Source organism: Cuculus canorus, chromosome 20, assembly GCF_017976375.1.
Source record: "Cuculus canorus isolate bCucCan1 chromosome 20, bCucCan1.pri, whole genome shotgun sequence".
Classification (NCBI taxonomy): domain Eukaryota; kingdom Metazoa; phylum Chordata; class Aves; order Cuculiformes; family Cuculidae; genus Cuculus; species Cuculus canorus.
This window is the reverse complement of record NC_071420.1, coordinates 10,647,578-10,670,800: the sequence shown is the minus strand read 5'-3', so window position 1 is coordinate 10,670,800 and position 23,223 is coordinate 10,647,578. Positions and strand designations below refer to the sequence as shown.

At 44.7% G+C, this 23,223-nt stretch overlaps 1 protein-coding gene across 3 annotated transcripts in view; it reads left to right on the top strand.

Annotated features, from left to right (window-relative positions):
- The window catches only part of LOC104064672 (S-adenosyl-L-methionine-dependent tRNA 4-demethylwyosine synthase TYW1), a 98,715-nt gene that overhangs the window by 39,226 nt on the left and 36,266 nt on the right, over positions 1-23,223 (top strand). For all 3 annotated transcript variants that reach the window (XM_054085342.1, XM_054085343.1, XM_054085344.1), the window contains exons 11-13: positions 780-889; positions 7,020-7,197; positions 11,043-11,178. In XM_054085342.1, coding sequence (XP_053941317.1) covers positions 780-889; positions 7,020-7,197; positions 11,043-11,178 — 424 coding nt within the window. The remainder of the gene's footprint in view (positions 1-779; positions 890-7,019; positions 7,198-11,042; positions 11,179-23,223) is intronic.

The window sequence follows — 23,223 nt, the reverse complement described above, 5'->3', positions numbered from 1 at the left end:
ATGGTGGTGCTGTGGCAGTAATGCCTTGTGTCTGAAGTATTAAAGCAAACCTGTTTCATTCCTGGAATCTCTAAAATAAAGGTTTTCTGGTATGTGTGGTTTTGGGGGTGTTATTTTGGGAAGAGAAGAAATACCATGCTCAAGAACTGAGTAGCTGGGAAAGCAGATGATGCTGAGGGTCACAGAGCCTGCAGGAGAATGGGGAGGGAAGAGTGAACTTCTGTCTGTGCCGAGGACTGTGAAACAATTTCAGCAGCCACAAGACATTGCTCCCCCCCCATTAGAAGAGAAACTGCTTTTGCCAAATAAGCTGCCTGCTTTGTAGACATGACCTGGTATGGTTATTAAACAGTTAGAATGTGTTAAAAATTCAAGGGCTGTTCATCACTAGTAATTAATAGCTGTCCCGTGTGCATCGAGAGCCTGTGGATTTTCTGCCAACTTGCCTTATTAAATATACAAGGTACAAGTTACATAGTTAAACATGTGAGTTTTATAAATGCCTTTTATAGCTGGATTCAGAAAACTATGTTGGCTGGCAGAAAAAACAATGTTCTTTAATATAAACTGCAAGGCCCATTCTTACTTGGAGCCTGAAAGGAGAGGGATATGTGAATGTTGTTCAAAGGTGGCATCTGAAAAGTGTCAGAGGCAGGATATTGCTAAGAATTTCTTGTTGCTTTTAATATTATTAAATAATACCATAGTCCCCAGGGTGACAGATGTGTTCTTCTGTCTACGTTACGAATGACAGTGAATAACTCTGCTTTTTCCTTCAGGCATCATACAAATCCAGTGGGCACAGAGTGGCGATGGAAAATGGACCAACCTGAAATGATCTTGCAGGAGGCTATTGAGAACCACCGGAATATGATCACGCGGTTCAAAGGTAACTTCTCCCACTTCTTCCCTATTGATGATGTTTTTGAAAGGTAACTAGCAGTAGCGTCTTCAAAGCATAGATGAAAATATTCTGGTCATTTGTGGAATACTGGGAAGGAGTCATCAGACTTGTAATATCGGAAAGATGGGTAAGTGAGAAGAAACTTTGGCATACGTTGTTTTCTGAGATGTTCTGCCTTATTTTCAACATGAGAATGTGAGTCAGCCATTGGGTGACTACTGCTGCCTTGAGGGAGCAGAGTGAAGTTGGCTCTTGTGCATCTTGATAGTTGTCATATCCTTTTCTTCAGTGTGCACAGAGGCTTCCACAGTGGTTAAAGCTGACCTGGATGATGAGGAATCTTGATTCTTACGTAAAAGTGAGGGCTATTAGAAGGCAAAAAGAATCAATGTCTAACCTGAAAGGAAATATAGTGCCTAGCCTTAATCCTCTGGGAGTTTTTGTGTTAGATCTGAAACTTCTAGACTGTATTTTTCTCATTAATGAATGAGCAAAAGGATTCAGGGTATTATTTTCAGGAATTATTCAGCTCTCCTGTGTGTGACTGAAGCTGCAGTTGCACAGCACCTCAGAGAAGTACTGTGTTTTGCTTCTTATAGGAACTGTTATTTATTCATTATGTATCTATGGCTGTAGATGGTTGTTTTTTTTCTTTATTCCCAAATGTCGTAAACTTGGTTTCTCTGCCAAGGTCAGCTTTGTCCGCTGGGAGGGCTGGCCAGCTTGGCAGGACAGGTCTAGGACTCTGCTCTCACTAGCTGACAGCAGAGGCTCTGTGAGCAGCAGGAGTGGAATGAAGCAGCTATAAAATGTGCAAGTTGAGCCTTAGTCTTGGCTGTCATTTTGGGAACCCGTTTGTTTATGTTGGCTGTGCACAGGGAGAACCCAATGGATTAAAAATGTGACAGGCAAAAACCCTTCTGTCAGCAGAGCAGAGTTTGTCTGCCTCATTCATTGGAGTTACACGATAGGCAGGAAAATAACTCAATTTAGGGGCTCATGAGCTTCATTTTCATCAAATGGCTGGTTTGAATCATCTTGGACTCTTAGACCAGCAGCTCCAGGGAAGCCAGTTCTCCAGGAGCTCCTGTGCTGAACTGGTTAGAGAGCAGCCGGAATAACCAGACCTAGCTGCCTTCCGCCTGTTGCACGGATATGGTCCAGTCAACTGTATCGCAGCTTTAGAGCTTATCTGAGGAGGAAAGTGTAGCTGCTGTAGTGGGATAGAGAAAAATGATGTTAATTTGATAGGAGAAGCTTTCCTTGGAGAAGCAGCAGTGAGATGAGAGGAGTCAGTGGAGGAGGTAGTTGGTGTCAGTGGTTCATCTTCTTTCAGTCAAGGAAAACACAGCTGTTGGTGCTTGAGGCAGAGCCGTCTGTAAGGGAGTGCAGGTCTCCTTCCCTACCTTTTGTTTATTTCTCCGCACTGAAGCTGTGTGAGGTGAGCTGAATGAATGCAGGGTGCCTGCAGCAGCGCTGCTTGCCAGGCTGGGCCAGAGCTGCTGCAGGGTTTCATGGCTGCCTGTAACTCATCTAGTGGGACGCAGTGGCAGCACAGCAGGAGTTCGGGTACGGAAGGTTTGTGTGGAGGACAAGCATGTAAGACGTCATATTTTGTCTGTGAGGGCTGGAACAACTGTAGACTGCTACAGCTATACACAAGAGTTCATCTTTAATGCTTAATGTGCTGAACGCTTTGCAAACTCTGTTCTTTATTCAGTCTGTTCTGGATAGCCAGGCTCTTAGGTGAGTTGAAATGGGTGGGAATGCTGTAAGGATTGTGAGCAATAGCTTGAAATAGTTTGGTGGCTGAAAACAAGCAGGATGGTTCAGGGGTTGATCCAGGAACCTGTGTTGTACAATATTCCCATCCACAGATGATGGGGATGGTGGTGCTGAATATACCCTCAGGAAGTTTGCAGGCAATACTAATTTAGAGCTTTACTTCAGTGGGACCTTGAGAAACATGATTATTGGTCCAATAGATGCATGTGGAGTTCAGCAAGAAGTAGAAGGTTCTGTATGAGGGTGTTATGGACCAACATGGGGTTATGCTGGGAGACCCACCTGCTGTGGTAGGACAAAAGACAACAGACTTGAATTTGGGAAGTTCAGGTGAGACATCAAAATAAGGTTGTTCAGCCAATGTGGTGCCCAGAGAGGTGAGGCACCCTGCAGCGCTGGAGGCTTTTCAAGTAGAGACATTATCTCACGCTGGTCCAGTGATGGCAATTGTCCTCTCAGAACAGGAGACTGGAATAGATACCTATGGGAGTCCCTTCTAACCAGTAGTTCTATGACTTCTGTTATGATTGTTAAAATTGAAAGTCTTAAACAATAACACCACCACCCTCCCCCCTCCTTTTTATAAGGCAGGACTTGACTCAAAATAGTCACTTATTTCCTTGGATAGAAGCCACATGTTGTTTAAAGCGATGACTGGATTTGTGTGCAGTTACTGATGGAGTCTGGAGATGTAGTTGTGGCAGGAATTGCCCACAAGCTCTGCAGTGCTCGTACAGTGTGATGGAAGTGGTGCCCATGTCTGGCAGAACTGTGTGAAGTTTGCACCAAGGGAAGGTGAAAAGCAAAAGTAATTTTGCAGATGCCCGATAACCATACCTTCTTCTGAAAGCTGAGTGCAGGAATCTGTTTAAATCCAACTTTAGACTCTGGAATAACCCCCTTCTTCCCTTACTACCCCTGATGTCTTCCCAAACAGGGTTGAGGTGAAGGAAAGATTATAGATGGACTTGGCAGTGCCTGAAAACATTCCCAAAGTGTCAAGAGGCCTGTAAAGACATCCCAGTTAACTTTTTGGAGCTTGTTTTCAACAAAACGCGTTCCTAAATCGTCCCTGAAACTTGCATGTGCATCCTCAGCACCGTTACCCTTGGCCTGGAACTGGGAAAAAAGGCCAAAAAAAAGGCTGTAGACTAGAACTGTGCTGCAAAGTGGAGAAAGAACAGGTGTGTTACTTTTCCAGAGTGATAGATGGCAACATGCTTCCTGTCTTGGGAGCCTAAAGACAAAAGGTTTATTACAGAGAAGAAAAATCAGTAAGAAAAGCCCAGTAGGTTGCTATTACATTTTGTGAATTTTACCGTGTCGCCTCCCTGAGGTGCATGTGAAAATATTGTTACAGTAGAATAGTGAAAGCAAAATTGAGTTGAAACGCTATGCGGGAAGTTTAAGCCAGGGAGAGTTAAAAGATGTGCAGTGTCGTGCAGGATGAAAGTCCCCTGCGTGCCGTGCCAGAGCTGCACTGTGTCCGGATTGCAAGTGCCTCAGGCAGAAAACACAACTGTCTGCTTCTGGCAAACTTAGCAGCACTCTGCAAAGAGAAGGCTGGATTTTATTATGGTTGATTTTAAAAGAAAAAAGTACCCATCAAAAACCAGAGCAGTGGTGGCTGTCCCATCCCTGGAGGTGTTCCAGGCCAGGTTGGATGGGGCTTGGAGCAGCCTGATCCCATGGGAGGTGTCCCTGGCCATGGCAGGTGGGGAGAAACTGAATGGGCTTTAAGGTCCCTTCAAGCCCAGACTATTCTAAGATTCTCGAAGAGAGGTTCTTGAGTGTCTGGTAATGCTTCTTGGTAATGCCTGAAGCTGTTTGAATGAATTGATGCTCTTTTTTTGAGGCAGTATGATGGCTTTGCATTCAGGTGCACACATACAGATATCTCTGTGTGCCAAAGGAAATGGAAAGCTAATCTGATGCCGTATTAATTTCATGTATAGTGGTAAAAATGAGATCTTCTTTTGAAGGAACAGATAAATCCTTGGGCACCCTCTATTGTATGGAACATCCTAGAGGATAGCCTTCTGAGTGTCCCTGTGCACGCGTTAGAAATGATGATATGTCATCATCTTCTTTTTTGTTGTTGCCATAGTTTGTACTGTTTTTAAGGACCAGAGACGTTAGTTAATGTCACATAATTCTCTTTTAGAGTAACTGATGGAGAGACATCTTGCTGATAGGGAGCTGAGGCGGGAAGGTGTGAAGTAGTTTATTTGATGGATAAGTTTTCTAGGTAGTGACTCGTAAATCTCTGTGCCCTTGCGAAGGGCACGCACAAAATAGAAACATAACTGAAAAATAGAAGAGTGGGAGTCTCTGATAATACAGCCCTGGTTCAACTTGGGGAAAAATGAACAAACAAACTAAAATGCATAACCTAAACTAGGAAATCTTTAGACTGTCTGTGGGTCTTGCTGCAGGAGTGGACAAAACACGTTCACCATTTCTCTGGTCACTTGCACTTGTGATGACTGGTGTACAGGTGCTTGCAGAGGGCTGCCTGGAATCAGCAGCCAGCCTCTCTAGGGTGGTGTGTCAGATCATGTTTCTCTTTGCCAAATCGAAGTGCAGCAGTAGGAGAGGAGCTGGAATCAGCTTTGCAAAGGAGTTGTGCTGATCAAAGGAGGCTTGGCTGCATGCTCTGAGCTCGGCAGGAGCTGAAAGCTGTGTGCCACCACCTCTTGCAGAGGTTTCTTGAGTTCCTACAGCTCCAGGTTCCTGCACCTGTGTTGGACCTGCTGCATGCTGTACAAAATCTGCCCAGGCTCTAACTTTGAAGTTCATTGACTGAAGGAGGCTCATCTACAGGAGCAGGGGTTGAGTGCTGGAGCAGTATAGCAGCCAGAAGTGTAGGAGAGTCCCTGCTTTCCCAGGAATACCCGATACTCCTGTTTAGTTTATCCCTGCCCAACTAATGATTTATTTAGTAAAATGACCGCATACCAAGCCTCTACCCTCCACGGGAGTGTGTTTACCATATGCTAGATCTGCTGTAAACTGTTTGGGAAAGCTACTCTCAAGCTTCATGTGATGTTGGCATTTTTTTCTACCCACTTCTAAAGCTGGCACGGTAATAACCAGAGTCCAATTGCAAGATGCTGAGAGAGAAATTAATTCCAAAAATGACTTACAGTAGCTTTAAGAAAATGAAACTTAGTCCTTTAATCTCAGTGTGTGGTTGAGATGCTCCTTTCTTTTCACATAAAGTTCTCATTTAGCACTGTCAGGTTTCTGTGGAATAACTATTAGTCCTGTTGCTTATTCAGGACTGAACCCGGCTGGTTTAAAATGCGCAGCTTTGCTCTGAGTGCAAACCAGCTTTTCTACGTGAGGCCGAAGCAATATCCGCAAACACCTCTTTTTATCTTGGCTTTGCAGCATAGCATGTAATTCTGTGCTGCTTGAGCTCCAGCGTCTAGGCAACGAGAGGTGAGCTGAGGACCTGGTTTCAAACTCAAGTCTTCAGTTTGTTTTTGTTTTTTAAAAAGACCAACTTCCAATCTAAAACATCAGATATTATTTGAGTACATCAAGGCACGTCAAGGAAATGTGAGGTGACATATTTGGAACAAAAGCTGGTTTGTAGTCAGATGATTTCTAATGGACTCTTGAGCACTTTGTTGGATACAGATGGACTGGAAGAGTATTTGCCTTTCCCCTGCCCTCCTGTGGATATAAACATGGCTCAGATCGGTTTAACCTGTGGATAGCATTTTTATGTGGACAATAAGTTGAGTTCCTTGTGTTTTCCTCTTCGTCCGAAACGTCTCTTGCTGTTCAGGACAGTGTCATGTGTTGGGTTTCTTTTTTGAATACGTCCTCTGCGGAGTTGCTTTTCAGGTGGTCCCCAATACAGATTCAGAGCTGGTTGTCAGTGCTCTGCTCGGCGAAGTGTGCCCAGCTCCTCTGGGGACCTTCACGGGGCTGGGGAGCCACCAAGGGTGAGCAGTGGAGACACATATAACCTGCTCTTCTTTTCTAAGATGCCTGCTTGAAGTCACATTGAACCAGCTGTTGTTTTATGCAGCATCACTGAGGCCTTAGCTAGGGAAAGCTTGACTCAAATGCTACTAGAAAATTGCTTGCAGTAGTTACCAGGGCACATGAAGCCCTGAACTCTGCATGTCAGGGCGTACGCTGTTGTGTGGGTTCTGCTCAGCAGGCACTGGCCTGTGTACTGGAGTCCCCTCTGGTTCAGGAGAGCTCCAGCCGGTTTTGCTCAGCCTTCTGTGTGCCAGAGTGCATTTCAGATATGGGTGCATGGTTTGGAAGGGGGATTTAGTTGGTTTCAGCTTGTTCTCCCTCTTTTTTGTAGGTGTGCCGGGAGTAAAAGCAAATCGCTTTGAGGAAGCAATGACAGCAAAGCACTGCGCACTCTCACTGGTGGGAGAGCCCATCATGTACCCAGAGATCAACCGCTTCGTGAAGCTCCTGCACCAGCACAGCATCTCTAGTTTCCTGGTTACAAATGCACAGTTCCCAGATGAGATAAGGTAAGAGTTGGACAAAATATCTCCCTGCTAAAACATTTGGGTGCCGACCCGTGTTTTAATTCTGTTTTATTGCTCACCAGAGTCAGCTCTGCATCAGCACTGACAGTGAAAAAGCCCATTCGGCATCTGTTTGTTTTTATCCTCAATCTCCCTGTGCTCTTTCTTGTCTCTTTCTCTCAGTTTGATTTCCTTTTCTGTGTCTCTTAAAGTGTGATTACTTCTGAAAGTGAAGGGAATATAATATAGTACCTGCTGGAGGTGTGAGGGAAGGAGAACAGCAAGTGAGCTGTGTTTTGTGCTCGGGCACGTGGATAACTGTTGTGAGTGTTTCTGACAGCCAAAGCGGGAGACCAAACTCATAAATTGCCTTTCTGGTTTGTGCGCATCTCTTGCAGTCTGATCTTTGCTCTAATTCTGCAAGACCAGCCGAAATGGCTCAAACCAAAGATCTGCACAGCCCAGCATCTCTGGGGTGCAGGATAAGAAGAGGTGCAAAAACACACACACATCTGCCAAAATGGAATCAGTGTTTTTTAACCTCCGTCTTGGAAGGACTTGCACTAAATATTCACAATGTTTTAATGGACTCTGAAAGAATCCTTACAAATGCAAAGAATCAATTTCTGATAGTCTGAGCATTCAGGCTGCCTTAACAAAATTTGAAGCAACGCAACAAGGAACCGCAGTGCACAGTGTGAGCTGCAAGGTGGCTGGGAACTCCTCAGAACACCATCAGCAAATACTGCTGACAAAGTCCAGCCCTGGAGTTACGTGAGCGAATAAGCGGAGCTGTACGCAGGACAGTCTTGGTGTGTCGTTTCGGCTCAGTGCCTCTCTGTTAGTACTTTCTGGTTGAGCTTCCTTTTCACTTCCTTCTTGTGGTCTGAATATGGCAGCGAGGGGGGAGGGTATGCAATTTTTGAGTGAGTAATTATACACTACAAAGGCATTCCAAATGATTGAATAATTGTGTAATCAAGTTACTTTAAGTCATGTATTATGTGCCTGATAGACAGAAATTGCTTTTTCCTAAAAATAGCATTTTATAAAGAGAGCACACACTATGTTTTGAAGCTGCATTTCTTGGGGTCTGCTGAATGGTTTTAAAGAGAAACAGAAGAGAAAGTGCTAAAACGCTAGTCTTGCTGTCTTAAAAATTGCAACTGATGTTTGGTTCATCGAAGCAAATGACTGACTTAATGTGGGAACTGAAGGACGCACCAAGCTCACTTTTCCGTTGTCAGCAGAGAGGGGAGCTGTATTCGGAATGTTAGCCCTGAGATAGGCAGCACGACCTCCGGCACCCAGCCTGGGGAGTTTGCGGGGTTTATGCGAGGGGCCCTCTGGCTCTGCAGACCCCTTGGCTGCATCTTCCAGCATGGGGCTGCCTGTGCTTCCTCCCTCCTCTCCTCTTCCGTCTCTTCTACTTGGACTGCAGCTTTGTCCTCCTCCAGATCCACGTGTGTTTCCATGAAGTGGAGGAGGTTTTATAGTACATGAGCTCATATCGAACAGTTACCTGGCTCTTGTGCTCTTCCTGCTCTTGTTCTGATTAGTGACTGAACAAGAATCCATGCATATGTGTTTGCGTTTATGAGCATCAGTATTAAAAATGAGCAGATGCTTATTATTGCTCATAAAAACGAGCTTTTGCTTATTATATTGACATTTCTGTTCTTTGTATCACTGACTGGGCTGTGTCCAGTCTGGCTTGTGAAACCACCTCATGGCTGGTGGCCTGAAGTCTATTTATTGCCTTTGACTTTTGCTATACTACTCAGTTATGATTTTTGTCCAAGTTGTAAATGCTATGAACTTGGTCTGGATGGAATATCAGCTATCTAAGCTAGTTTAGAAATTATAACCAAAAAAATTAAGGAGGAATTTTGGAAAATCCATCCTAGAACTGATTTTCCTGTTAAATATGAAATGTATCTGTGTTCTGGGAACAGCAGTTTGTGCTCTGCTTCTCCCTGCTGCTGACTGGACCCATGACTGCCCTTATCTTTGTTCCCCGTTGGCAGATCATGCACGAGGTTGTCCTGGCTGTGGCAGAGCCTCTGTTTTGGAGCAATGCGGGGCAGAAATATCTCGCTGGGATCTCTTCTACATCTTTAATTTTCTCCCCTATAATGATGCTGAGTCTGGCTCTTGCTTGGCCTTTGGGATTGAGATCCTCAGAGAAGAGACAATTTTTCTCAGCTCATGTTTTGACAAACATTCACTCCATCTTCAGTGAGGCCCTTTTTAATTAGGCAAACACAGCATTAAGAAAAGAAAAGAGTATTTTGGCTATGTTCTTTGAAAGTGAGTGCTTTAATCCACTTGCATCTAGAATGTTTGGTCCCTTTTGGAGACTGTGGCTTTGGGCTGCCAGTCCAGACAAGCTCCTTTACAAACAAGGGATATTTTTTTAAACCTAAAACATTAATTTTTTTTTAGGGCTATTTCATTCTTCTGTCTAAACACACACCGAGAGAATATGTTTAGATTGGTTGTTTGAGTGCTCATTTCAAATAAGTGGATTTTTCTCAACACTGAGTGCCTCTGCTTGGTTTTGTTCTAGAAAGTTTTTGTCACTTTGTCACCTTTGGGAAGGGCAGGGGGGATGTGTGTATTTTTAGTTGGTGGTTTTTGGCAGCTAAACAATAGTTTCTAATTTCTTCTCATCTTCTAAGTATCCAAATCAAGCTGGACTACAGCCTGCTCATTACTAGCCTTCACAAAAGATGCTTGCAAAATGTTGTCCTAAAGCTCTTAAGAGCTAGAGAGTGACATGATGCCATTAGGATGCTGTCATTCTTGTCTCGGAGATACTGGGGTGGAAGATGCCTTTGTCCTGCTCGCCCAGTGCTTCACAAACTCAAGGCTGTGGAACCACCCGTCAGGGGTGGATGTGTTACACTCACTGGCTATATCAGTTCTGTCTGTAGCACAGGAGCTTGATTTAGGTTGTTCCAGTCATTGTCCTTAATTATCTCTTTGCTAATGGACTGCAGTGTTGCTGCTTCTCCTTTGTACCCTTGAGGCTGATGGAAGGGATTAGACTTGACTCGGGTTCTTCACGCAGCAGAGGAGCTTTAGTCTTTTGGAAGTGACCAGTGTTGGGCTCGCAGATGCTGTGCTTACTGGCACTGTGTGACCAGAAAAACTTTACTGCAGGATTTATATGAAATAAGAGTCTTGGAGGTGGAAGGGGAACACGTTGGAGGATTGTGCTTGGTTTTACTTTCTAAATAGCTTTGATTTCCCTTCAAAAAATTATTTGACTGATGATGCCAGCTGCAGGTCAGGTAAGTTCAACATGTCCAGCGGTAGAAACTGGCTGAATTATGTCTGTACTTCTCTTGAATGGAATTATTTTTCCATGAGCCAGGGCGAATATAGCCTGGGGAAGGGGCTGAGCTTTGTGGTTTCTAACCATGGGGCCTGTGATGAGAAGCAGAGGCTTTCAGTGCCTCACATGAACCCCTGTCAGCATCCTCGAGAAGCCTTTCTGAATGTTACAGCTACACTGGAGTGAAATATGTTCCAGTTCAGTGAGGAAAAGATAATTAAAATGTCAGCCAAGACCTCTGTGTGTGATGTTCTTAGCTTTGGGGTGTATTATTTGCTGAAAGTAGGTTGTAACTTCTTGCTATTAGGATGGTGGTCACTTGGCAGAGATGAGCCATTGGACTTTGATAGCTTTCTCTGTAAACACTATGTAGTTCCTATTACTACTGGACCAGCAGAGCAGCTTGTTTGGAGATACTGTATTTTATGAGTGCTTTGGTAGGAAAACACCAATTCAGCTAGCAGTAATGTCTAAAACCAACAATTCCCCTCTCCTTTTTATTTCCAAGGAACCTTGAGCCAGTAACGCAGCTGTACGTCAGCGTGGATGCCAGCACCAAAGAGAGCCTGAAGAGAATTGATCGACCCCTCTTCAAGGATTTCTGGCAGAGATTTCTGGAGAGTTTAAAAGCCTTGTCTGAAAAGGTACCCACCTAAAAATAGTTATTTAACTTTTTTCCCTCTTTCTTCTGCATCGTACCTACTTGGGACAAAAGCAGAAGATGGAGAGGCTTAATATGGACTGTAGAGTGGATTCTGGATGTGTTGGGAGAATATTTACGTGTTTTATAGTTAAAGTCCAGCAAGCTTGATCAGTTCTGTGTGGGGGGAGGTATTTAATCTGAAGAGAGAGGAGCAGAATGCAAGTCAAACGGGGCAGTAAACTTTTCTGTGAATACAGGGTGCTATAAGAGACGAAGAGATTGTAAAGTAGTAGAAGATTTCTAATGTAGCGTTTACTGCTGAAGGAGAGCTAGAAATTCTGGGAAGCCTAGGAAGAGTCATAAATTCCCATGTGGCACTTGGCACTGGTTCTCAAAGGTTGCCTTGAAATTGCTGTACATATAGGACATGAAAATGTGTGTGCTGGAGTTTGAATCCACTTGGCTTCCCGCTATGTAGAAATAAACACATCTGCTTATTTCGGCAACATTTAGCTAAAGCAGTGGATTTGAGTGTAATAGCAAGGGTCCCTTTACACTGCCAGTGGTTTGCAGCAGTTTGTGTCAGTCTGAGACAGCTGGACAGTGACCTGAAGGCCCATGGGATCATGACTGCTGCTGTCAGCTTGGAACTTAGTCTACCGTGTAACGGTTTGTGTAGTAATTAACGAAGCACTTGTATTCCTGGCATCGCATGAATTAATAAGAATAGTGCTTCCTAAGCATGCCTTCCCTCTCTTGTTTGCTGATACTGTGCTCTGATGGAAGCAAGTACTTCTGTTTACCAGTTTGGCAGAAGCTGACACGTTACCTGCTGAGATGAACAGACAAGAAAGACTGTTTCATTTGGATAATGAGTTTTCCAGCTTTCTGAGGTGACAAAGTTGGACCATTTTCTGCCAAACACACTTGCATTAGTAGATTTGGGAGACTCGGTGTAATTGAGCGATACTTTCTTCTTCAAGGGCACGCGAGTAGCTTGATCAAGCTGTTTACATGCAAGTGTGCTGGCTGATACTGTTCAGCAAAATCTTAAGCCAAACACTGAGGTCGCTGAAGTCAGGTACAAACTTATGGAGTTCTCTGTGTGAATATTGATGGCTGTGGAAAGGAGGGGAGCTAAAATATTGAAGGCAAAAATACTGAAAAAATCCTTTGGGGAACTTGCTTTTGCCCATCACTTCTTTCCTTCTGCCTCTCTTGACCCTGGATAGATATGGTTATTTCATTGCTCTGTGTTGTCAGAAAATTCCTTGCAAAGAACTGAAGGTGAAAGTATTGGCAGGTCTGTCCATACAGCTAAAAATACTCTGGTCAAGGTGAAGAGGAGAGCAAAAAGCTCAGCAGCAGGTGCATTTTCTCCTCAAAGCAACTGCACTTTGGAGGGTCCTTGAAACACTGATAATGCAAGAGGCAATTAATAGTTGCTCCAGTTGGTTATATGCTGTTCCGCCACCTCCTGCTCAGCTGCATATTGCATCATTGCATGTGAAGGACAGCAAGAAGTCATGGGGAAGCTGATTTTTGTTAGGTTTTTCTCTTGATATTACACATAGTGTAATATTTTGGGGTATCACAATGTGCCCCAAAATGATCTGGGACTGCTTCTGGGCAGAAGCACCATTCTGTTTTCCTTCTAAGCACTTTGCTTGCTGTCCAAGTCTGATGTTAATCATGGTTCTGTAGGACTGTGATGAATGAAAGGTGGTGAAAGCTAATGCACCTGCTGATTCTTGAGAAATACAGCTTCTATTGTGGAATAGGTGGGGATGGATTGTGTTGGGAAAGTGATGCTAATCTGTCTGGAAACAAAATACAAGTCCCATATTTTCACACTGCCTGACAAACCATCCAGGCTGATTCAGTTCTCCTGAGACTGAGGCAAGCTGGCGTTGCAGCTGATATGAGTCACTGCTAATAAGAATCATGGATGGGTTTGGTCTCTGCACACTTGAAAAATAAACAAAAATGGGCAAAGGGAGTTATTAAAAACACAAGCTGTACCTTGCTGTGGTTGATGTTGTGTTGTTTGGCAAGTTCTGTTCCTGCCCTGTTCCCCTGCTTGCTTATCTGTCTGCGGGCTCTCCCCATGGCTCTGCTGCAGGGCTGGGTAGCGGAAGACCTGTCCTCCTGTGGAATGTTGATAATCCATAGGCAGCTGGGAAAAAGGAAGAGGAGAGGACATGGTCCTAGATGAGAAAGGAGGGAAGATGTCCTTCTTGGCTGTTCTCTTTCCTACTGCCAAAAAACAGGCTGATTCTTGCTAAAAATGGAAAAGCAAAGAGGTAAGTTCTGAATTAGTTGCCCTAGTGAGAGGTAGTTAGAACGGTAATGATTTTAACTGAAATTCTGCACACAGTTCCTGAGCCCTTAATAACGGAGTGAATTTAATAAATGGTTCCCAGTATGATGTGAGGGCATCATGCAGCCCGTTGGTTACTGGCTGCTGCATTTTCTCAGAAAGTTCAGTAATAAAAGAAAAACAATCTTTGGTGATAGTTCTTTTTGCAACAAACAGCAAGAAACCCCTTCTTTGTCTGCTGCTATTTGGAGCAAGTTTTGCCTTTCCTAGAGTGATTCTTATTGAGGTGATCTTTGAGTTAATTTTTCAGTGCTGAGAAATGCTTCTTGAGAGAGGAGTTTATTAGACAGCCCAGAAGACCCGATTTATTTCTCATCATGTGTCTCTCACCCTCCAAATTAATTTGAGAGGAGAGAAAAAGACGTTAACATGTGCAGTTTAGAATGAGCCCTTTCCAAATGTCACGTTTGAGAAGCCTTGTAGTCTTGTCCTCTGACAGCATTGAGTCCATCAGACTAATTAAGAGGTGACTTGACTTGATAGACAAGTGCTTGGAGGAAGTGCTGAAGATGTGAATCCTTAGTTTCATTGTAAGGATGAGAAACCTCTGTTCCAGTGGTTGAAAGAAATTTCCTGCAACCATTGCTTTTTCACCATCCAAATGAGCAATGAGGTACAAATTGATAGCAAGGGTCCAGATGGTCAGGAGGTAGATTTTCCATCACTTGAAGTTTTAAGATCGAGTTGATGCTTTTCTCAAAAGTACCAGTAACCAAATGTGCTGTCTGAGCAAGAAAATAAGGAACCGATATTCTGTGAGCTCTCATCCACCAGCAGTCAGACTTGTGACCCATTTGCATTTTGACTTTGTGCTGTTTCCCTCACTGTTACCAGACCAGATTCTGTAGGTTGCGAAACTTTCAAAACTGTTATTCTTGTTGGTGCCCATAAATCACCAAGTGTTTTCTCAGGTGACAGGGATGTTGACTGAGACAAATGGGAATCCCCCACTGGGCTGCTGATAAATGAAGTGGGGATGCAGTGACCCAGTATGGCAAAAACTGCTTACAGGTTTCTACCCCAGCCCTTAGAGAATAACTGGAGAAAGGATTATGAAGGGCATAGCAGCAGAACATGCCTGTTTGTTGTTCTACGTTATGTTGCAAAGTCTCTGAGCATGCTTTTTTCCCACCTGTTAAGAGAGTAAGACGAGTCTTGAAGCGAGTGGCTGCTGGTCCATGGATGTTTGTGGCCTTGATGAGCACTGAGAAAAAGGTCTCTGGTGTCGCTTCTATGCTCGGAAGAGTCCTCTTCCAGCCTCGATGTGCCGTTACCTCTTCTGTCTGTCTCTTCTTGATTTAATCGTGATAAATCCTGTCCAATCTGCTCCGTGCACTACCTTGCAGTACTTGCTGTGCTGCCAGGCACCAAGTAGGCATTGCTGAGCTGCTTGAAGTTTCAGGGGACAGGTGCCAATGTTCTTTTAAACGGATTGGAGCCATACACAAAGAAAAGAGGGGGGGAAAACCCTTCAGTTTAATAGATGTTATGGCACTGCAGGAACTGATGATGAAGCAGAACCTTATCCTCCTGTCCTTCCAGGAGGGTCACAGAAAGCAAAAGAAACAGCTTATTGGCACTTTCTAGAGTGCAGTTAGACTCATGTCTGTGGACATCATACACAACTCTTGCTTTAGATCTCGGGTGAAAACTTGCCCTCTTTTTTCTACTTCAAGGGAATTAAGATTTCATAGAGGAACAGGGTCGTGGCTCCATGTGTGAGGTGTAGCAAATATCTTTTTTCATCTTTTTTTTTTCTTTCTTTCTTTTCCTGTTAAGAAAGGAAAGACACCATGCCCCAGTACTTGGTGCTTGTGAGGCTGCACCTCGAATCCTGTGTTCAGTTTAGGACCCCTCACTACCAGAAGGACATTTAGGTCCTGGAGCGTGTCCAGTGAAAGGGAATGGAGCTGGTGAAGGGGCTGGAGAACAAGTCTTATGAGGAGCGGCTGAGGGAACTGGGGTTGTTTAGCCTGGAGAAGAAGAGGCTGAGGGAGAGACCTCATCACTGTCTACAATTGCCTGAAAGGAGGTTGTAATGAAGTGACCGTTGGTCTCTTCTCCCAAGTTACAGGCAATAGGTTGAGAGGAAATGGCCTCACGATGCACTTGGAGAGGTTCAGATTAGACATTAAGAAAAATTTCTTCACCGAAAGGGTTCTTATGCACTGGAACAGCTGCCCAGGGAGGTGGTTGAGTCCCCTCCCCTGGAGGTATTTAGAAGATGGGCAGATGAGGTGTTCAGCCCTATGGTTTAGTAGTGAACAGGTATGGTTGAACTCGATCTCAAAGGTCTTTTCCAACCAAGCAATTTTATAATTCTATGACTAAAAAGGGAAATCCTTATCTCTGCTTGTCCTAGGATATCACGTATTTGACAGTGCTGGATTTGATGCTGGTCGTTAGGTACTCCTTGCTGGAAGGTCTTGGAGGAGCTTTGTCCAGAAAGGCGTGAAATATAAAACCATCTCCTATTACCATCCTCTAGTTCTGCTTTTGCAAGCTGCTTACAGGTAGTTCCTTTTACATTTCTGGATGACGAAGATGCCAGCTTGCATATTTAAACATTTTCAGGCTTGCATCTGGTGCTGTTTACTTTAGTCTTTTTTTTCTTTTTTTGCAAGGTGATCCTTTCTCCAAAGTTACCCTTGGCTTCTCTGTGATTACAAATGTAGTGTAAATACACTGAGTTACATCTTACGCACGTTTCAGTGCTTATTATATAATAGATGACAGTAAGAATTGCTTCTATGAAAAGAGTACATTTGATTTGCATGGAGATTATTTATGTGGTTGCTGGGGGAGGGGAGCTGGTTCGTGAGCCTTGTCTGATGTTTCTGAGTTAAGTGACTTTTTAAGGAGAATTTAAATGTAAAATTTGCAACAGATGTTAGAATTGGTAATCAATTCTGCTGCTATAAATTTAGAAGAATTTGACTCTTCTGCACAGTAAATGCTCTCCACCAGCTGTGTGCTTGTTTTAATGGTTTTGCTAATGAGACTTCTGGTGTACGTCTTCTGAAATGCGGTATGATGAGTGTTACAAAGGTACAATGTTTAATAGTAAGTTATTGTTTCTGAAATACATCGCCCCCTTTCAGTTTAGCTCACAGCAAGAAGCAACCCAAATGAGGCTTCAGTGAGAGTCTTGGCTGCGGAGGGAGTGAAATCTTGTTTCTCCCGTCAGTTCCAGTACCTCTTGGTTTGCTTGCAGGCAAGAAAGGAGGGAAAAAATGTTCATAAACGCATGTCATGATCAAAATGATATGTTATTCCAAGCTGCTGGTTGTTACTGTGTCTTGTGAAGGCAGGGTGGTGAGACTGGAGGGAAGGCAAGGTGCCTCTGGCCACCCAACGAGCCTGAGGTGGAGGTAAAATCCAGGTTGTCTTAGTCCTTGTCCCATGCTTTATCCGATCGCTCTCCTCGATTCCCTCCTCTTTACTGCCCGATGCTTTGAGGCTGCCAGGCCTGTGGGCTATTTGTTTGCTGCTTGTTCTTGCCAGGGGAGCAGTTGCAGCTGCAGAGAGGCTGCCCAGCTGCCACCCTCGTTGTTGGTAGAAGGCATTTCTTCCCCCTTCCCATGTCTTTTGGAAATGGGCTCTGGCCTCCAAAGTGTAAATGGGAGAAGGAGAGGGCCCTCCTCCTCCTCTGCTAAGTTTACTCTTCTCTTTCACTCCTTAACTAGCACACATTATTTAGCTTGCCTAGTTTTTCTGCTACTTAACATTTAAAAAGCATTTTCCATTCTTACCCTTTACTAGAGGTGATCTTTCTTTTGCCTTGAGCTCTTCCTAGAGGCTGCGTGAGAGATGCTAGATTTGGCTTTTAGAGAACTGGGTTCAAACCAGTCCCTTCCAGCCTTTCTGGTATTTATTAACCCAATCACTAGCAAACTGCTGCTCTCTTTCCTGAGGCTTGGCTCTGGGAGCCAGAACTCCCAACTACCCCAACAGGCTTCTGTGCTCCTGGGGATGTCTTCTCACATTTTCATTCTCTAGTTGTGAAATAGAGCAGTAGCCTTCAAGTAAAAGCACCCCGAGAAGACAGAGCGTGTCTGTGTGTGTGTCTGTGTGAGCTCTTGAAAAGGAAAGAGCAAGCCTAAAACTGTGCTTGTGGCAACGAGGCAAAGGAAAGTTGTATCTGCACTTTATTTTAAAACATGTTTTTATTTAAGCCTATAAAGCTGAAGTAACTGGGCCAAACGCCATAGACTGGGATTGTGCAGAGCATTGTATAATATTCCGTTCTGCTAAATGCATTAACTGTTGGATTTCTGTGCTCACTGACTGATTATCAATGGCTCTAGTGTCATGATTCGGATGAGAAGCATTTATTGGGTTGATTGAATCTATTCATTTGACATTTCGGGAAAGATGAGTTGACGAAGCAGCTGCAAGAGTGGTGTGTTTTCTCATCTTGGACGGTGAATATGTAATTGAGGTGAAAACAGAAATGAGAAAATGGATTTTATGGGAATGTGGTAACGGATGTACTCGTATTCCTCTGAAGGAGAGGAAACACGGATTCTGGCAAATAAAATCAGGAAGACTTACGGCTTTGGAGGGAGTGAGAAATCCTCTTGTAAAGGGTTAGTTACAGTGGACTGAGTAGTGCAGGTACCTTCAGATAGCAGAGGCCACAGACTTGGTGCCTCAGGGCTGCTCGAGAGCCGCAAGCAGTCTGGTGGGGTGGGCTCTGGGAAGGCTCTCCTCTGCTTCAGGGTAAAATTGGTGTGCTTGGCTCAAACTGCTGCTGAAAGTGGTTCGAACTAATTTAGTTGGTTTGGGCTGAAGCAGCTGAGGAGCACCTTGGTCTCTTCCTCTGATTCTGCTTTCACATAGGATCCCGTAACAGGGAGGTGACAATAGAGCTCAGGGAATGATTGTTTCTTCAGTGCTCTGCTTGTCAGTAATCTTCTTCGTCAGTTCTCATTTCAGCCTCCTTGGGTTACTTGAGTGCCAGCGAGAGCAGAATCTGACCCTTAACTTCCCAGATTGACTTTTAGCAATAAACCAGCTCATGCAAAGCGGTGCATTGAGTTGAGCATTTGTACCTTCTGACCCTTGCTGGTGGCTGTGATCGGTGGGGTGCTCTGTGACCATGTGCCCCATCGTCCGTCATCTCCAGAGCTGCTGAAGTACCCATCTGGAGCCTTGTTGACTTGCAAGTTGTGTGCTTGAGAGCCAAGTCCTGTGTTTTCTCCTTGGATGAAACTGCTGGAAGAATTGCCAATGTGAGAAATGCAGGAACTACAACACAGGGATTCAGCCTCCTCTGAAGCTCAGAAATCGCTGGAGCGTCTTTCATATGAATTTGTGGAGTTAGCCTTGTACGTGCTTGCATACAGAAAGCCGATGATTAGTAACAGTGACAAAAGGTCAGTGCAAGCTGGCAAATTAAAGGTGATTTACTTCTCATTTTTTACACAATTAAGGCCTTTGTGGTGTGTGGACTCCGCTTCTCTCAAATTTGTTCAGCCATTTCTAGGTGCAATAGCTGGGTGCAATTACTGTGCTGACTAATTTGGTGATCTCCCTTTCTTGTTCACCGAGAAGAGCGCTTGGCTGCTTATAAATGTCTTTGGTGGAGGGACTGATATTAGATGCACTGTAAATGACCTCCTCTTACTGCTTAGTTCTAAAAACAGAGGAGCGTAGAGGGGATAGGTGATGGTGAGCCCTGGAACTGGAAAGCTGATGATCCGCAGTGCTAATGCAGCTGCTTAGAGACCTATAAAAAGGTTTGCTTCATTGCATTTATTTCATTCTGGCTTTTTGTATTGAAACTCACTCAGCAATCTTGAGGAGCCTTATCTTCCTGTAGGGCTCTTCTGAAGAGTCCAACTTTCTGTGAAAGTAGGAGGATCCGAAGGTTTTCCATAGAGGCTACGTCTCTAAAAGAGTATTTTAATTTGAGATGTCAGAGTTTCAGGTAATGTCAAGCACGTACCCACCAAGGCAAGTTCCTCAAGTGGGAGCAGAGGTTGCTCTGTGCATCCAGAGACAATTAGGACTTGTTTTAAACCCTTTGTTGTGAGTGTTTTTAAGAAGCAACATAATTTTTAAGTACAAGGCTCATAAAACCTTGCACACTTTAAAGTTATTTATTATTGTTACAGACTGATTGCACTCCTTTACCAAAGGTAAAGACTGCGTAGCAAACACTGGACGAAAGAGAGCTTTACTAGGCAGTATGTTTCTGCCAGAGGATCTGGCCGTGCCCACAGTCACCCAAGTAGGAAGCTACTGGTTTTGTTCAGGCCACCAGAGAGGCAGATGCATTGCAGTTGTGGAAGGTGAGTAATTCCACAGTTAAATGTGTGCCTCAGCGAAACGAGGTGAGGAGTTGGAGCTCAGCAGCAACGATGTGTGGTGCGTCACGCATGAAGCTTGCGTTGAGGAAGATCTGTGAAGCTGCCTGCTCCTCAGGAGCAGGACCTGGCAGGTAGACCTTGATGCTAGCCCTGGTTTTAATGTGACGGTGGATTACTCCTACAGTCCGTTTCTTCTTTGCCCGGCCTCAGTTGCACTGAGCAAATCCCTCCAATTCTGCTCTCAGTACACCAGTGTGTGGTGGTCACCCCGTGGTCTTGGGGTGTGTAAAGCAGCTTGTAGTGGTTTCCATCATGTCAAAACAGGAAAGGTGGCTGCCTGCAGTGGGTTACTGGATGCGTCTTTGTGCAGCTGCAAGGGGACAAGAGTGCTGGGCAGGAACATGGAGCAGTTCCTTTGCAAGCAGAGGCGATGCTTGCCTTGTGAGCTGCCAGTCTGCAGTCTTTCCAGATGCTGCTCTGCAGTGCTGCCCTGGCTGTGAGCCTGGGGCAGCCACGGAGGGTCAACCTTCTCAGCAGATGGAAATGATGGGGCAAGGGCCGAGCAGTTCGGATACTGCTGTAGAAATTCATAGAGCATATCTGTAGGGAGTTATCTTGAAGACCAGTAGGAACTGAAAGGAGTCCATCTTCTTGAGGCTAAAGCTCGGAGGCAAGCTGCTCAAAATAAAGAGCCAGATATAAACCTGCAAGAGCTGCTCAAAGGCTCCCAGTGCTGCTCCTGAACACTCGGGTAGATGCTAGTGAGAGGTGTTTGGAGGGACGTTATCAGTGGCCACTGGCACGCTGCTGTGTTGCAGCAGGATCGATCTCTAGACCCTGAGTGTGGTGCAGAGCATTGTCCAAGTGCCATTCATGGGCTGCTTTCACAAGCCTGCCTGTGTGGAGCAGCATTCCCATGATGCTGGGATGAGGAATGTCCCCTTTCCACCTTTCCACATGTCACCTCCTGGCACATCTTGCTCTGCCCCAGCACCATACAGGACTGTGCTCAGTTCCCCAACTCAAGCTGGAGCTCAACTGTTTAATAGGATGGGCAGTTAAAGAGGTTAAAGCTTACTTACCTTGCCATAATGTTTGCTGCTTTAAAGCCTAACTCCTGAGTTAGGGCTTTACAAGAGCGGTAGCCTTGCAAGGATCGTTTAATCAATAAGAAGGAAATTTATTTCAGGCTCCTTGTTTATGTTGTTCTTTGTTAAATGAAATGGGCAGCATTTTCAGCAAATTGTGGTGGGGCTTTCAGGTCTATTTTTAGATGATTTGGACAAAACCCCGAAGAAAAATATTATAAATCCTCTGCTTTGCAGACTGCAAGAGTGATTTTTAACGAGGTAATTACACTTTTATGGCAGATTAATCTCTTCTTTCATCGTTTGACTCTTGAAGTTGCATTGCTGGTGTGTTGTTTCTTAAGATAATGAGTAGCAGTTTATTCCCTTAAAAACAATAGTCCCTTCCCAGGCTTTGGACAAGTCTGTGCTTGTTGTTCTGTGTTGGTCTGTTAGTTGGGTGTCTGTCGTGTCTGCATTGCTGGGTGCTGCTAGGAGTTATACCCATGGAGTGCTGACCTTTTGTCAAAGCATGGATTCTCTTTTTACCTTACAGACATGATATCTCTTCATTTTTTCCGTTATCCTGCAATTGCTCCCTTAAACCATCGTTATTACAGGATCATTTAAAATCCAGTTTATTCTTCCTTGTTGTATCCCTCATTGCTGAGCAAATAGCCCTGATTTACAAAAATATTCTGTTAGAGCCCTGCAGAATTTCAGTGGGGAGTTGTTTTCCTGGCTGAGATTTTCAACTACAGAGGTCCGTAAGGAAATAAGGAAGCATCCAAGTCTTTGGCTGAATATATAAATAACTGCTGTGATGGCTTAAAACTACTGCGCACCTGGCAGCTGACGTGGGGGAGATCAGGTTCCTCTGTTGGATCTGAAGAGATGTTGGTGAATGTTCAGTTCATCCTTTAGCCAGAAGCATTTGGCTGAAGTTGGGCTCTGTTTTTAAACTGCTTTTATTCCTCATTTTCTTTTTTTTGTACAGATGATTGCCATTCAAGTTTGTTCTTTAAGTTTCCCAATCTGTGTGTTAAGATATTTTGCACATTACCTTTCGAAGCAGGCTCCACTCCTTGCCTCTGGGACTCCTCTCTTTGTCTGTAGTCTGTTCTCAGTGTTGTCCTTCTTCTGACTTCCTTGCGCTGCTGGGATTACAACTGTGCCCTCTTCAGTGAGGTGTGTGGAGTGGTGCCTCTCCAGGACCACCACACCAGATGCCACAGGCTGCCCTCATCAAGCGTGGGACACTGCGGTGCTAGAGGGATGGGACAGCACGGAGCTGTAGCTGGGACACTTTGGGAAGTGGGAGGCTATGAGAGGTCCCAGGGGGTGGTTTCAGCCAGTTTTCCCCATCACAAGGCTGGCTCTGAATGTCTTTACCATGGATGACCAGGCACAAGGATTTCTGCCCTATCCTGTAGCCTTGCCCATGAAATGCTGCCCCAGACGTGAGTGCAGGTGCGTATGCAGCTTAGAGAGAGAGAATTTCTATGGTCAGATCACAGCAAGTCAGTGATTCTCCAGGGTTTTGCATCTCTTTGGCAAAGGGGCTGTTGTGCAGATGGGATGGAGCCCAGGTGGCCGAGCAGGTCAGCTGCTGGCTGAGCTCCTGTGCTTGTCCTCGATCGGTGTTGAAGAGCAGCAGCCGGAGCTGGACAAAGTGCTCGTCACTCGGTGCGTGTGTGGCAGGTCCCTGCTGCCGCAGCAGATGTGGCTCTGACCCGCGGGACTGCTGCCGCGCTTCACTGGAAGAGGCCCGTGCGGAAAAGGTCCTGATCCCACCTATATTTGGGAGCCTTCACAAGAGCACCCCTGTCAACCTTCTACTTTAAGTCCTTTCAAAGTCAGTGGGACTTGGGCACAAACTTAGAGCATTGCTGAAGGCTTTTATCCTGGTGAAAGAGCTTATGTAGTTTCATGAAGTCTCTTTCTGTTCAGATTTGAGCCCGTCTCTGGTTGTGGTGACTCGCCGGCACAGGGCTCTGTGGGAGTACTACCCAGGCTCGTGCTGATGCTTCTTGGGGCCATTTGATGTCAAACATACTCCTGTTTCCCCAGGAAATCAATGATCGCCAGGCTGTGTGGTCTGTTTAACAGCAAGCTGATGATTCGATATGATCTGTTTTAATGCTTTTCCTCTATTTCAAGTTACATTGCATTGGACTTTTTCCCCTTGGTATAAATTTTACATGGTATTTCCTTGAAAATGCCCTAGAAATATTGAGAAGAAATAAATAATCAGTGAAATCTAGTTAGTGCTGATTTACAAGAGT